Consider the following 16,216-nt stretch of genomic DNA (forward strand, 5'->3'; position numbering starts at 1 on the left):
CTGTAAAAAGTTCTAAGTGAAGAACTTTTCAATGTCTGATAAACTGGTGTCTTCAGGTGCTCCGATATCTTGACTCAAAAATCCTGATCTGATAACACTCAACCATTTCTTGTTTGCGCAAAGTGAGCCAGTGGCAGCACAATTAGCACCTGAATCGGAACCAGAACCGGAGCTAGAACCAGAACCAGATCTAGAATCAGAACCAGAATCAGAACCAGCAGCACTTTCTGAACCGGGAGAAACACCATTTCTGCCGTTGATGTTGGTGGACGATCTCGAAATTGCCCTGATTGCAGCGGCATGCAACGCAGCGGCGGCAGCAGCAGCATTAGGGCTGTGTGAGCTAGGTGCGCGAGAAGCTCTAGGAGCAGCGGCAGCAGCAGTCAACACTTTTGTCTTTTTCGTCATTGACAAGTACGACATGGATTTTGAACGTTTCCCATTTTTGCGCATGGTTTCAACCATGTAGTTGTCATTATCGAGGTCATCGTCGTCGGAATCGGCAAACACGTTGGCGAAATCATCAACAACATCATCGTCATCGTCATCATCATCATCATCATCATCATCATCGGCGTCACCGTCTTTGTCGCCACCAACGCTGCCCCCCACGTTCCCACTTGTCTCAATGTCAAGATCCATCATGTTTGAAGGTCTCCTTTTCAGTGCCTTCACACTGGCTAAAGCAGCAGTAACGGGTGCGGTAGCATAAGGCACAAACAAATTCGTCTTGTCAAAGCCAGACCCAGTTTCAAAAAATGAGTTTTTGGTGACTCCAAGATCAAACATGGTTTGTCTTCTAGGTTTGGCCAAGGTGGCTTGTTTACCAGCTGCAAGTGAGTCATCAGCTGAAGTGTAAACTGGCAAGTCTTTGGCATTCTTTTTCCCAGATTTGGGAGACGTGGCTCCGGATGAAGAGGGTTTAGCATCAACAGCAGAGTCAGCAACGTCGCCGCCACTGCCACTGCCAACACCATCTTGATCATGGTCATAATCCTCGGCTCCATCACCATCATTTCTCTCATTGTTGCCATTGTTGTTAGCAGCCTGGGCCTTCTCCTCACTTCTCCGTTGCTTCAATTCATCAGTCAATTTCTTTGCAACAACTTCAAATCCAGGAGCTAATAATCCACGATACACATAAACCATTCTCTTTGGTGACGCATCGGCCCAATCACGCGAAATTGCATATTTCAAACTAGTATCGCCCTTTTCCACTCTCTTGACATAGGCATTCAATTTGGCACTCACCAAATTCGAGGTCTTTGTCGACAATTGGGCAATTTGTGGATGTTTCTCAGTCAAGACATCACAAATCTGCTTAACCGTGAATCCATGGCCCTGGGGATCTCTTTCGTAAAGGATAACAAATATTGCATACAAGACGTCATCTTCTAATGATGCATCGCCTTCTTGGATCGGTTTTGGTTTTTCTCCAGTGACGGGGATTGCAGTCGAGATTCCGGTAGCTATAGGAGCTCTCGAGATTGGCTTTGTCTTTTTAGCCTTTTTTGTGGGTTTCTCGACTGTTGCTGTTGTTGTTGCTGGTGTTGTTGCTGCTGGTGTTGTTGCTGCTGCTGGCTTTGCATCAGAAGCTGGATCATTTTGTGATGAGGGAGGGGTTGAGGTTGTTGTGGGAGGGGTAGATTCTCTTGAGATGGACTTGTTCTTGTCCAAAACTGAATCCGGAGAAGTGCTCCTTGAAGTTGACGAGGTCTCTGAGTCATTAGCGAGACCCATCTTGCCTAAGTCGGAAGTAATCGAGTGCCCGTCATCATCATCTTCATCATCTTCATCTTCATTGCCATTGCCATTGCCATCGTCGTCATTTTCATTCTTTTCTTCGTCATTATTCTCATAGCTTGCGCTGGTTTTCGTATCATGATCCCGATCATGATTTAAATCGTCGCCATCTTCAAAGTTTGAAGTGGTATAATTTGACTCACTCTGTTTTAGATTCTTGTCCATGTCCTCATCGTGGTCCACTTGTTCATCATCGTCAATCATATCATCTTGCTTGACTCCTTCTGCACCGCTATCTTCTCCTTCTTCGGCAGTAGCATCTTGTTTCTCAGTAGGATGCAATGGTAAACTATTGCTCCTAGTCTTGTTTTTCCTACTGGAAATGTTCAATGTGTTTGGATTGAAAGTGGGTGAAGATACTGGTGTATTTGTGGACAATGCCATAGGACGTCTATCAGTCAATGCCATGATTTAAAGAACAAATGTGAGTTTCAAAGTATGTATGTGAATGCTAGCAGTATTGCGGGGTTAACCTTGTGGATTGTGGATTGTTGATTGTTGATTGTTAGTTGTTGTTTTTTTTGGATTGTTTTTTTGGAATAGATATAGACACTGAAGTTCCTTTTGTTGTTTGTAGTCAATGCCGGTCAATCACTTAATCGGTAGCTAGCTAGACTTTAAACGTGGTAAACAAATGGAACAAAAATCAAGTGGGTTTTGAAATTTGATAAGTAGTAGTAACACAACAAAAGTGAGAAATCAAAAATAGGCTATTGTATAGTTGGTACAATTCTGATGATAAACACAGTTGGATTAGTAGTTCTTGCTCTGGTATCAATCTGAGTTTGTAGATCCAATGTACAAAAAATGGAAATTGTAAAACAAGATATATAAAAAAAAGGGGGGGAGGGGGCAATTAGGTCGTACTCAATGCGTGTTGTATTATGATATCTTCCACTCTAAAGTAAGAATAGATTTAGTTCATAATAGATCAAATCGTAATTGGTGAATCGAGAATGGAAGGAATAAAAATGTTAAAAACTAGTAGTGACCTTGAACAAACCTGTGAGACGTTGTGTTTTTTTTTTTGCCTATGTGTGGGTTGTTGTGAATCGTAGCGCCAGTTTCTGTTTGGTTACTTGACGTCGGCGCAAGGGAAGGTTGAAAACTGTTCTATCTTTTTTTGTTTTGATGTAGCAGTAATTGAACAGTTGTAGTTGTTGTAGTAGTAGTAGTAGTAGCAGTCAGTAGTCAACGAATGATAATGAAATATTAGTCAACTAAGCTTCTGTCTCTCTGAGGTAACGTAGTAGTAGTACTATAACAGACAAGTAAAATAAAAAAAACAGTTGAGTTTGATGTAATAAAAAATGTACAAAAAAAAAAAAGGTTCCAAAAAGTACAGAAAAAGAACGTGAAATTGGATGGGAATGAGTTTGGTAAAAAAAAAAAAGGGTAATGGTGGTAATGGTAGTTGGGGAGTTATACCTTCTATTGGAACTAAGGGTAGATTTAATCTGATATAAGTGTAAGTGTTTGGTTGTAGTTATGAAAAACCAAAAATTGTAAAGAAAAGGATGGTTAAATATATTTATAGGGGGATGGAATAATTCAAATTGTTTAATTAAAATTCATTATGTAATGATTATGTAACAGAAGTTACTGCTAGTGGTAGTACTGCATATAAACACTTTTATTTTTTCTTAACAGATCAAGAAACAAAAGAAATCAAAACAATAGAAGGACATAAAGGTAGTGCACTGTTGCACAATCTAGTCTTCTCCTATTCCGCACACTGACACACTTAGCAGAAGAGATAAAGGCATAAGACAACCTTACAGTTTGTAGTACACCCCACTCCTCTCCACCAAAAATATCACTCATGTAGCACACAGGGAAGACGATAATGGAGCCCACCAGTGCGTAATCAAATAACCTAAATATTGCTGTGGCATTTTAAATTAATACTCATCTCAATTTCAAATTTAATGCCTTAGAACACAATTATAATGGCGCACGTTTTCTATTTATCAATTCCAATTTTTTTAAAATTTATTATTAATTTTTTCCGAATTTGATTAGCTGGGTTTTGATACGGAGGTCACACACTTAAATCCGGTTGAGAGAAGTGTGCTTTGTATCTCAGCTACGAGTACAGGAACACATAGACACCTGTTCTCGCACTCTTTACACAACTGCATCTGACTCAAGACGGGATCCCTAACTTTACTTTATTGTCGTTGCATTGCTCGCTTGTAATCTCATGTCGTTTTGGTTTCTATTTTCTATTTTCTTTTCTTTTTTTTTTTCTTTTTTTTTTCTTTTTTTTTCTTTTTTTCTTTTTTTCTCGCGGACTGCCCCGACCCATGTGCGCGCAGTCCATACGCCCCGCCCTAGTTCTTCGCCTCGAATCCCCACCCATTAGCCACCACAAAATCAATAGGAGAAAGATTCAAGTTGTAGCATTCTACCATGGAAGGAAAAAGACATAGTATAGCTAGATATTAACCAGTGTGGTATACAGACTCAACTACACCGTAGTCTTGGTCAACACCACCACCTCCTCCTCCTCCTCTACATTCTGTTTGCTTACTACGTAGCCACAGTCGCCTCGCCTCACCCCACCCTGAAGTTAGCAATCTTTATCTAACTAAACCATTCATTACACTAAAATCGTACGAAAAATTCTGATTTTCTTTTGATTGGTGCGCACGTCTCCCTTATCGTTGCCACAAACCACAAACCAGTAATTGTGAGCATAAATTGCCACAATTACTTATTTGCTTTATCTATGGCATATAAACAGAGTTTGGTATAATTCAGTATCGCATAAAGTGTAGCATTCTATACTCTACAAAATACAGTATACACAGTATAGTAGTTATGACGACATATCACAATTCATTTTGTGTAAATAAGAAGATAATCATATGAGAGTAATGGATAGAGAGAGGGAAAGAGGGGTTTCAAGAAAAAGAAAAAAAAAAAATCATAAACATAAACATAAACATAAACATAATCTAAAAAGAACACGTAAACAATTTCAGATCTCACAGCAATTTACCAGCCATGAAATTTAGGTCAGCAACCCTGAGCACATATATCAAGTATTGAGAATATCTATACTTTGTAGAATACACTAAGACAAATACATATTACACCCCAGGTCTCTCTTTACCTCTTTGCCTTGCTCGATCTATGTCAAATCCGATACATTCAGAAAATCCTTTTAGCTTTGTGGTGGAGATTTTCTCGATTAGGGCTACAACCATGCGACTCTGAGTCAAATTTTTTATTTTTGTTCTCCTGCTGTTAATGCGCTCTCGGATTTAAAAATAGAAAATAGAAAAAAAAAAAAATTAATCAGTACGCAGATGGAAGCGCATTATCTTTAAGTATTGTTTACACTTTTTTATGTTTTTTTTTTTTTTTCTTGTTTTGCTATTTACACAAATTTTTGCAACCAAATAAAAGAAATTATTATGGCGTGCGCACGCACCGCACAACATCCCCCCTATTTTGTTTTGTTTTTGAACATAAATAATTTCGCAATTTCACAAAATTCGTTTGTTCACGTGCAAACGCTACCTAATAGAGCCACACAAAACACACACACACACACACACACACACACATATGCAGAAACAACTCGTATTATTCATCTTTTACTTTTCAACAGCACTACTGCCCTTCGCAAACAACTCAATAGCCTCTTTCGTCTCTTGCCAATCCTGTTCCCAGTATCCATCTGTGTATGGGTTATTAAAATCATCTTTGTTTGGTGGAACAAACCAGTAATTTAGGGCAATATGAACCCCGGTTCCAGGTCCAGTTCTAGTGTCAGCTCCAGGGTCAGTGGCCACATCTCCTGAACCATTTGGTTTATTGGAATCTACTGCATCACCGAAACTAGACACCTCGTGAAACCAACTTGCAGGCAAGTACAACATTTCTCCCGCATTCAACCACACAGTTATCTTATTCAATTCTAGGAAACCCGGGAAATGCGTATTGGCAAACTCAATCAACTTTTCCCGTTGCTTGGCATCTTCAACCTCGTCAATGTGTAGTAAACAAGGAGGAATTTTGGAAAAGCTTGGTGGATCTCGCGACAGCTGCTGTTCATTTCCAACTCTCTCTTTACCTGGCTTGATTGATTTCCGTTTAGTTTCGTAAACACTGAGCAATTCATTCAACTGTTCAGTCTCATCCTCATCTTCAGTTTGACTCAATTGCCAGTGCAAGACATCTTCAATCATGGCGCCATCATCACGAATCAGTCGCCAATGGGGGAACTGCTCATTACATTCATAATCAATTACTCCATTACTGAATATTTTGTAAACTTTTCCAACAGTGTACAACTTCAACGCATCATTTGGACTGTAGATGGTGAATCTCTTGCGGCCCTGGACTAGGATATACAAATTGTCAGCATGATCATGATGTAGTCCTGAACTTGTTCCATTGTTGGGTATACTGCGGTCCAATTGGTCTGTGTCGAAGTTTAACTGGGCATTCTTGGAATGATTTTTGGTTTTGCCCATCCAGATGTTGATTTGTTGTGGAATTAGATTTGGTATAAGTGGTGGGTTTGTAGGTAGGATATCTGATGATGATGATGATGATGATGTTGTTGTTGTTGTTGCTGAATGCTTGGCAAGGTTAGTTAATGGTGGTTGGTATAGAGTCTTGACTCGTTGGTAAGCCTCGTAATCAGAATCTTCATTGGAAATGTTGTCGAAATCGTCAAAGTCATCACGAAGACTGCTCAAGTCTATGGAAGATGCATTTGACATTTGCTCAAACATGCCTTCTTCTTCTTCTTCATCTTCGTCTACCTGCTCCTCTTCCACCTCCCTCTCCTTATCCTCTTCATTGTCTGCATCCACTTTTTCTGCATCTTCTCGCTCCACTTCTTCCTCATCTTCACCTTCACGGTCGTACTGCGTAGTCAAGTACAACTCACGATCCCCATTTTCAAACTCATCAACCAAATCGCTCAACATCATATCAACACGTTTCTGTCCCAGTCCGAACCCACCTTGAAACAATTCCTCAACTTGTAACTCCTCATCATTATAATTCAATGTAGTTTGCAAATTCTTCAATTGAAATTTCTTTACATTGATAAACTGCAAATTGGCATCATCATTGTTGACAATTTTCACCGGTTTACGTTTCGATACATAGTCTTTGAAAAATGTCTCAGGAGTTATTGTTGCCGATGAGGACGAAACGTCAATGGCATCAATCTTTGTTGTTGGTGATGGGATGATGTATCCTGAATACTGATTTTGGACGATTTTTTGCCTCTTTTTGATGTTTGAGGTAGGAGGCATCGTTGTTAAGCAATGTTGCCTATATCTGATTGGGAGTGTTTGATTGTATGCCTAATGTAGGGTTCACCTTTTTGCCTGTTCTGGGGAGTTGAAGATACATCGCATCTCACAAGAGAATGGAAAATGGAATAATGTCGTGAACAAACATGTTGCGACACGAGTTTCGCATTCTTTTTTCTTTTTTCTTTTTTCTTTTTTCTTTTTTCTTTTTTCTTTGTTTTTTTTCTGTCTGATTTTTTTTTTTTTTTTTTTTTTTTTTTTTTTTTTTTTTTTTTTTTTTTTTTTTTTATTTTTCTGTCTGCTTTCGAGTGTCGGTCAACGAAAATAAATAATTAGCCACCATTACAGTGTGGGATACTTTGGATACGCAAAGACATATCTACATTCTGAAGGAGGCCACAAATCGAATTCCGTGGTTTGAAGTCCGATATCTTCTAGGAAAACGCAAGTAATTAAAGAGAGAGCTACTGGAATAGAGGTTGAGTGGCCATTTTTTAGGGAGTAAGTATCCTCCAAAAACGCACCTAGTAGTATATCCTTGACACTTTGAATACTTATAAAATTGGCATTACATAATGAAGAGTTTGTTTTAAAAATTTTTTTTTTCTGTCTTTTAACCCTTTCGGTCGATGGATGCCAGAGGCAACATAGACGTACGTAATTTATAACTAATAAAAAGTATATAAAGATATGAAGATAAAACAATGCATACACCAAGCCACTCTTTATTATATTTTAAATTCTATTATTATATTTTATTTTATTTTATTTTATTTTATTTTATATTTTTTTTTCTTCTTCGTCTAAAAGAGAGATTATTCGAGTGTCGTAAAATCTGAGACATACATTTGAGACACAGTCTAATCTAAATTACACAGTTTAATTGAACGAAAAAAAAAAAAAACAAAAGAAATAAATGAGACACTCAGCACGTTGAATATAGTGGTTATTTCCAAAAAAAAACATTTTTAATCATTGCAGAACAATAAACCATACGTCGTTGGGATTGGTTAAAAAGTCTCATGATCGTTACAAGGGTGGTTTTGTTTATGCGAGTTATAACGTGACTTTTTTTTTTTTTTTTTTTGCAATGTCAATGTTGGGCAAGGACGATTGTCCATTTCTCTCTATGTTATCTTTAGTATTGTTTTCATCTTAGAGCAAAATCTATCTTTAGCAATACAGAATTCCATCACAAAACTGAAAATCTTTTGTATTTATTGCCTGAATTGAGGATTTCGTCCATTCGCCTCTCCACACTTTTCGATTACGTCAGAGAGAGCCAACTTTCCCTTGCCCCTCTATTTAGAGAAACATGTGGTGTTGATAAAGGTAGACATGTGTGTGTGTGTGTGTGTGTGATGATTGCAAGGAAAATCAATTGTCACTATTGTAAACGTTTTTATATTGAAGATTCCCGATACGGAAAGTAAAACCTCGCACATATTAGAACAGAAAAGAAAAGATGCAATTTTAATTGTTGTTGCTGCTGGCTAAGTGGTGCAGTAACGACAACCTTCTATACAGGTTTTGACGACGACAGATGTGGTTCTGGTCAGTATACTCTCCTGTGGTATTGCACAATCGAGTAGGTACGTTATCTAGCCAGCTTTGGGAACTATCATAAGAAATTATAGCAGCAAATGGGAAAGGGGCTCGCAGTATCGGTAATTGTCCACTACAATTGCCTTTGATCTACATTCCCAAAACATTGCAACAGCGAATCTGATCTCCTGTTGGAACAACAGCTCACAATATCTTTAACTTTTCCATGTTTTTCTTAACTTTCTTTAAACTTTCTTTCTGAAATGTATTGTGATAAAAGTATATCCATGTATTTAACTCACCCCTTTCTTGTTCGGTCCTATATCCAAATTCGGTTAGGAGTCATCGGGCGCAACAAATTCAGTCTATTATTTAGAGAAACAGAAAAAAAAAAAATAAATAGAAAAGAAAAGAAAAACCCAGCACATTACTATTTTAGTTGGCTACTTACTTGATTGTTCTACTCTGTAACTAACCTCCTCGAACTTTTTACAACTTCACCGTCGGTATTCTATCCCATTCTAATCCTTGTAGTCTTAGTTTCCAACTAACAAGTAGATGGTTATGAGCTTTAGTCCTTTGTTGTAAGCTAAATTACGTCACTAAATTGATTGTACTAGAGTGCTATTGTCTAGAAAGAAACTGTGGCATGCGTAACCACAATTTCATGTGTAACTCAGGCATGAGTTTAGTTCAGTTTTAAAAAGGAGGTGTACAAGTGACGTCGACGTCGTTACTCGTGCCGCAGGAAAAGTTTCCGAGGACTCAGACAGTCTCGTATAAGAACTGGTACTTTTTTTTAGGCGCACTTACGTCACTAAAAAGTATATTGTTTGTATATGTGTGTCCCCCTTTTTCTTTTCTTGTCTTCCTTGTATATTACCACGTTACATTATCCTCCAGCCAATTCTCCTTTATTTTTTGTCTGTCGAGTTCTTGCGTTTTGTGTCCTGGGCTAATGATTTTTCCGTTTTGGTCGAAATTTTTCAGACAGAAAAAAAAAAAAATTAGGGGGAAGGGGAGGGGGAAAAGTCGGGGAGGGAGGGACTAAAATGCGGAGACGAAAAATGTAATAACGCCGGATTATTTATAAACGTTCAATCGATTGTCGTCTACAGCATGCATACATGTGGTTAAGAGATGGAAAGGAAGAGAACATGACCTAGACATGACGTCAAAAGATCCATCAAAGATTGCTGAACATTGTGTCTGTCTGTAGATCTTCTTCCGGTTTACAAGTATTTCTGGCTGGTGATGGGTGTCCCAAAATGAAAAAGAAAAAAAAAAAATACACAAGGCATGCCGACAAGGTATGTTTTGCCGCCATTGTCTAGCTCCTTCCCGCAAGTACGGCTATTTTCACCACACTTCGTACAAATGGATGGTTAATTCTCGAACATCTTATCTATTGGGTCCATTTCATGTTGGGTAGAAAACAAAAGCGGCAAATTACTATAAAAGTGCAGAGTTCGTATAATGTATATGTATTTTTCTGTATTATTAGTCGTTTGTCTGTCTGTGGCTCTCCCTATTTCAACGATCTGTGCCATCTCGAAAACATTTACATCAAACGTTTCCATACCCGAATTTGATATCTCCGTTGAGCATTCAATTGAACGGGTGTACTTTCGGAAAGGCAGTTGATGATTAACCGTGTTGGCCTAAATGTTGCTAGCTTTTTCTGTTTCTCTACGTTCTTTCTTTGCAGAGTTGTCGTAACAACAACTAGAGACGACATGACAACTTGCGCTCTTGTGTGTTTGAGAATATGGGCTCGTGCATAGACGGAGACTAGCGAAATTCTTGCTTGAAACAAAGTCTAGAGACTGCAAGTGCAAGCTGGAAATCCCTGTCCAGTGAAACGCAACAGGTGATCAGAGGAATGGGAAAAAGGTCCCGTGCGTAAAATAAAAAGATCTCAGGTTTATGCTCCGCGTGTTTTCCTTCCTCCCTTTTTGGTTTTGTTAATTTTCCGCAATATTTTTGTATGGGGGGCTGTATATACCGAAAGGAGATGAAATTTTACTATTGTTTTTCTACACAATGATGACAAACTAAATCCCGACATTCACCAGGAATCTTTAGTCTCTTTATCTTCTAGCTCCCTCCCCTTTCCCCTCTCCCACTCCTTCTTTGTTATCGATTCCGCCGATTAAAAAAAAAGAAAAGAAAACACCCTGTGGTTCAAGGTGACGAGCCCGTCTCTTTATCAGACTCTATCTTACCGCCAAGAGCGTATGTTTTGAGACCAACTCAAACACCAGCCAAAATCTAACCAAAGCTTATCCTCTTAGACTTCCAGGCGTCTGTACCCAAAATTGACGGAAACGTTTGCTCTGAACTAGTCAACAAATTGTCCCCTCTGCCCCGTTTCTTTCTCTACACTTTGACGAGAAATAGAAGATTCTACAAATAGTTCAGACACACTTTCACAATTTTACGATTTTTCTATTTCAATATATTGTTTTTAGAGAGGGAGAGAGGAGCACAATTTTGTGGAAATATCCTCCTTTAGGGAAATACAAATTACTCAGGAAAAGGCTTAGATATACAACAAATGGTCTAGCAAACCAGATGAAATTTGTCTGGACCGGCGTGTACCTGCTATTACGTTGGTCTCCACAGTATAAAGGAGAGTGAACGTTTTGCTTTCACCTATCAAAACTCTACTTTTCTATTCTCCCACCCTCCTGCATCCACGCCAAATTGTCGTGTAGATCGTACACTGGGCGGGAAAGATCAACCTAAAGTTTCTTTTTCTTCTTTTTCTTCTTTTTTCTTTTTTCTTTTTTGGTTGTCTGTCACATGGGGGATATGGACTAACCTGCCTCGTGCTTAAGCAACAAGGCGACTTGCACACGATAATTTCCGAACCTTTGCACAATGCGTGCGAAGGGGGGGGAGGCGGAGGGAGGCAGAGGGAGGCAGAGGGAAGGCTGTCTCAGTGATTGATTACGCCAGACGGACTTATCTTGGTGGAAGTTGCATTATCCACCAATATGGCCCCTTTTCTCTCTTGATTCCTTGTCTTTATACTGTGTCTCTCCCAATACAGTGCAGTTTTCACCTACAAGGACGTTAATTGGCTCTTTGTTTTTTGTTGTTTCTTGTTTTGTTTTGTTGTTTTGTTGTTTTTTTACCATTTCATAACATTAGTATCATATTCTAACTCCTAAATCTATACAACTCCTCTTTCGTTCATGAACCATCATCGGCGGGTCAATATGACCACCATGCCTTTTCCTTGAAATCTTCTCTTCTGGACTTGGCCCCGGTGTCAATGGCATTGAAACTTTTGGTGTTTTTGGTGGTAGATTGGGATTCACATTGCCATTATTGTTGTGGTTGTTGGCACCGTTGTTGATGTTTTGATTAACACAATACCGTTGTTGTAAACTGTTGGGCAATGCCAATACTCTGATGGCTTTGTAGACACTTTGGAAATTCTCCATCGTCAATTGCCTCGTGGTGTTTCCCAATAGCTTATTATATAAATCTAAAATGGTGGTGATATTGACAGAAAGTTTCAACGTCGAGATGCTTGACATGATTGCAAGGATGGCAATTTGTGATGGCGAGTATTCGAAATACATGTTTGGATAAAACTGGAATAGTTCGCCAAGGTAGTATGATGAAAGTTTAATCTTGTTGTAGCACTTCTTGATAACCAATGCATTATCATCACCAACCGACACCAACATGTTGAGGAAAACATCAACAAACGCATCAAATGTGGGACTATTAATGACCCACTCCAACGACTTGAGGATATGTTTCTCCATTTCGATAAACAACTCCTTGTTGTAACTATCAACACAAATCTTGCGCAAGTCATTCAAGGTGGGTATCTTGAACTTTGGGTCCAAGTTTTTGCAACTGATCCATAAGCTAGTCAACCCCAACAATTGGTAATGTTGCTTCTTGACAATACGAGTGGAACAATAGCGATCAATCAAATTCACCGTCAAGGGAAACGTCGATCGCGACAAGTTGAGGATTGTAATCACCTCCATTAAAAAGTCAAGCAACAATGGTCTCATACTCAACTTGATCTCTGGTTGTTGTTCAATTAGTGACGCATTGGGCAACGTGCATGACTCAACTGATAATAGGTGCTCCAACATTTCCAATTGGTACTCTGACACTGTTGTCGTGTGGGTCTTGCGTTCCATTTGTTGTAAGTTGGAGTTTGATGACTTGATTTGCAGCTGTACAACTCTTGTTTGATGGTACGCATCGGGTGAGGAAGTAGACGGGATCATGACCGTAAGCTAATTGTGTGAGTGTGAAAGGAAAAGTGGTGGAAGCAGGTTTGAGCTACTGATGTGTAAGTTCTGTGTTATGTATCAATGTGGTGATGAATGAGAATCAACTTTGGTTGTAAAATTTCAAAAAAAAAAAAGTAAATTGTGTGAACCACAAATTAATTTCTTGATGACCTCTGAAATGATGGTTGTTGCAAGTGGTGTGCAGTGTGCAGCGTGTGGGACAAAATGTACCTTTGTTTGCCTCTGCTGACTGTAAAGTAGTCAAACGTCTCTGTGTGTTTGTGTGTGTATGGGGGGGGTGTTGTGTTTGAGTAGTAACCGGTACTGATCAAACTATGCAAAATGTGATGTGTATATGTGTATGTGTGTCTATCTTCAAACTCGTTTGCGACAATAAGTGAACTCTTTTCCTCTTGAGCAAAATGAAAGTAGATGATGATATCCGTCTATAAAGTGTTGTTGTAACAATTTGATGAAAATGAATAGATTTCAAACAACGTCTGTGTCACAAAATGTGTGTAGTAGTGTAAACCGTGAAAATCGTCTGCGAATGCAAATTAAGGAAAAGATTTTTGATAAGGGATATATATATATATATATAAGGTTCCCCTGAAATGTGTTTTGTAAAGTTAACGATTGTCTATGAGTGTGGTGGAATATATCGTCAATTGTGTAGTGTGGTGTATGTATTGGAGTTGACAATGGATGATTTGTTGGAATATGTTGAGGGCAATGCAATAAATGCGAATGAAGTATGAGATACTGTAAAAGCAAACAATGACGATAATGAATGGAGATGTTTTAAAAGTGTTGAAAACTGTCTCTGTGGATGTCTCTCTTTTTGCCTTTTTCCTCTTTTGCTGAAAACTAGTGAAAGTGACGGGCAAAAGTCAAGGAATAATGTAGATGTAGTTTCAAATTGACAAAGACCAAATCACAACTCGATGATATGTGCAATTTGGAAATATCAAAAAATAAAATCACCAATGAAAAGCAAAAAGATAATATTAAAAAATAAAAAAAAAAAAAAGAAAAGAAAAAGAACGTAAACTAGGTCGGCAATAAACAACGAGGATGAATGGGATGAATGATTGAGTTAGAGAATGGAAACAACAGAAGAAAAAAACGCACCCTATACGTGAATATGTCTGTATATCTTTCTGTGTGTGTATGTGTGCGTGTGTGTGTGTGCGTGTGTATCTGTGGTGTGATTGAATGTGTGGGTTTCTAATCAATGCAATGGTGAATGGTTGAATTGAGTAGTTATCAGGTAACAGCCTCCGTGTGGTTTGATGACAATACACTGGAAGTGGAGGAAGTTGGTGAGTAGTCAATGAAGGAAGGCGGGAAAGAGGAATTTTTTTTTGGAAAAAGGGAAAAGAAAGAAAGGATTGATAGTTATTCTTATAATGATGGAAAAACTCTCATTTGCAATTGTAGTGAAATTTTCCCATTGCGTGTAGGGTATATAGTGTATGCAGTAGTAGTTAGTATAGGAGTTACTGGTAGTTAGTGGTATATTATTGTACAGATTTAGACGCTTGAAGAAAAGCAAGAGAACAATACGAAACCAAGAGGACAAAAGATATATATTTGTGTCATATAATATGTGCTTTGTGTTATTTGTGACATTATGCAGTAGATTGATTGTTGTTAGCTGCAGTATTGCTGCATATAAGATATTTGAGTAACACAAACCACAGAATCAACAAACAATCCAACTGAGACTGAAATAAAAAAATGTCTGGCGGTATCAATTGAGCCACAAAGGGGTAACTACTTGCATCTTTTCTTTTTTTTTTTTTTTTTTTATTTTCAGTTTACAGGACACAGAATTTGGGACCATAAAGACTCGACTCGACCCGACTCGGCATAATCTTTTGTTTTTTTTTATCTTACAAAAACCACACTTTTAACAAGTGTGGAAGGTATACTTATGTTCTTACACAGCACAACAAAATCCGCAACTACATCGACTTCCCCGTAGTTCACAATAGCAATAAAACACTACGGAAACATACTGTGCCTACCTTGTTCTGCTCTTCAACTCAACTTCATTGGATACCACAATCCCTCCCCTCTGTTCCAATCTCGAGGAGTTTAAAGCTTTAGGCTTTTTTAATATTGTAAGACATTAATTTTTTTATTTTTTTTTTTACTGCCACTCAATGTCTTGTGCAAACTAAAAACTCTTCACGAAAAGAATACCTCAACACCTCTTATCAACCTCAGATCTTTTCTTGTAGAGTGGGAACTGTGCTGGTATATGCGTCGTCGTCCTCTTGACAACCGTATTCTATGTATGTATAGTCAAGAGTCTTTTTTCTTTTTTTTTATATTTTTTTTTTTTTTTTGAGAATTATATCTCAACATATGTTGTTCACTTTGGTTGACCAGTAGTTTTGTTCGTGTGTGTGTGTGTGTGATCTACTCGTAATACGTTTGTCGACGGTTGTTGTCTGAGACGAGGGCAAGTGTGGTGTATTTACTTAAGCTTTTAATTTGACGCCTCATTGGAAAAATAGGAGTAGATTGCAATATAAGTAGACTCTGTCCTATCTTTTTTGTTGCATGGATAAATGCCTATCCATTGTTTATGGTGGTTTACGCTTTGTGTGTGTGTGTGTGTGTATAAGAGACAGACAGATCAGCAAAGATATAAAGAGAGAGATAGAGAGTAGAAAACTGTGTGTATCTCTGTCGGTCCTTCTTGTTCTTGGGTCGTCTGAATTTTTTTTTTTTTTCGGTGTCTGTCTTCCACTAGAAGTGCTTTTAGTCACGACACAAAATATACAAGGAGCAAAAGAGAGAGAGAGAGAGAAAGAGAACTTCCATCGAAAGGCTCAAAAATTTCCAACTTTTGTTCAATTACAATAAAAACAACACTAATATAACTCAAAAGGGAGAGAGAGCAATATACACGTGGCTGGGTGGAACCAACCCATGCACCACGGATTTCACTATCTGGATCAATTTCCCTCTATTTCATTTCACGTAGACATTGGACAAACTGAAACATTTGCTAAAGCCGTCACGAAGTTTAATAATTGATTCTTTTGATGAGGCTTCAGTCAGTTTCCATACGCCTGTGGGACGGGGATACCATACAAAACGTTTGTTTTCTACGTAGGCATCTTTTGCACATTGCGTATCGGTTGAGCGTTAGGCGCACGCCCCGCCCCCATCCGCCCCCCCTCTCTCTTCTCTCTCCTTGTTTCTTCTTCTTGAATTCTGACAATAAAGTTGCAATCACAAACGTTTTCTTTATTTCCAGACCATATAATATATATGTATATCCGTGTGTGTCTGTATGTGGCT

General features: G+C 38.4%; 3 protein-coding genes across 3 annotated transcripts; all 3 read right to left on the reverse strand. All coding sequences in view use genetic code 12, as the record gives it.

The window, feature by feature from the left end:
• Positions 1-12: 12 nt before the first annotated feature.
• GDS1 (Gds1p) lies at positions 13-2,211 on the reverse strand (the record flags this gene model as incomplete). The annotated part of the gene is made up of 1 exon (XM_051752465.1): positions 13-2,211. One exon carries the CDS (start codon positions 2,209-2,211, stop codon positions 13-15), a length of 2,199 nt encoding a protein of 732 aa, XP_051608519.1.
• Positions 2,212-5,408: 3,197 nt separating this feature from the next.
• Positions 5,409-7,085, reverse strand: KGF57_003084 (uncharacterized protein; the record flags this gene model as incomplete). The annotated part of the gene is made up of 1 exon (XM_051752466.1): positions 5,409-7,085. One exon carries the CDS (start codon positions 7,083-7,085, stop codon positions 5,409-5,411), a length of 1,677 nt encoding a protein of 558 aa, XP_051608520.1.
• Positions 7,086-11,788: 4,703 nt separating this feature from the next.
• CLN3 (cyclin) lies at positions 11,789-12,892 on the reverse strand (the record flags this gene model as incomplete). The annotated part of the gene is made up of 1 exon (XM_051752467.1): positions 11,789-12,892. One exon carries the CDS (start codon positions 12,890-12,892, stop codon positions 11,789-11,791), a length of 1,104 nt encoding a protein of 367 aa, XP_051608521.1.
• Between the last annotated feature and the right edge of the window lie 3,324 nt (positions 12,893-16,216).

Source organism: Candida theae (genome assembly GCF_024610275.1).
Source record: "Candida theae strain CBS 12239 chromosome Unknown scaffold2, whole genome shotgun sequence".
NCBI classification, from domain to species: domain Eukaryota; kingdom Fungi; phylum Ascomycota; class Pichiomycetes; order Serinales; family Debaryomycetaceae; genus Lodderomyces; species Lodderomyces theae.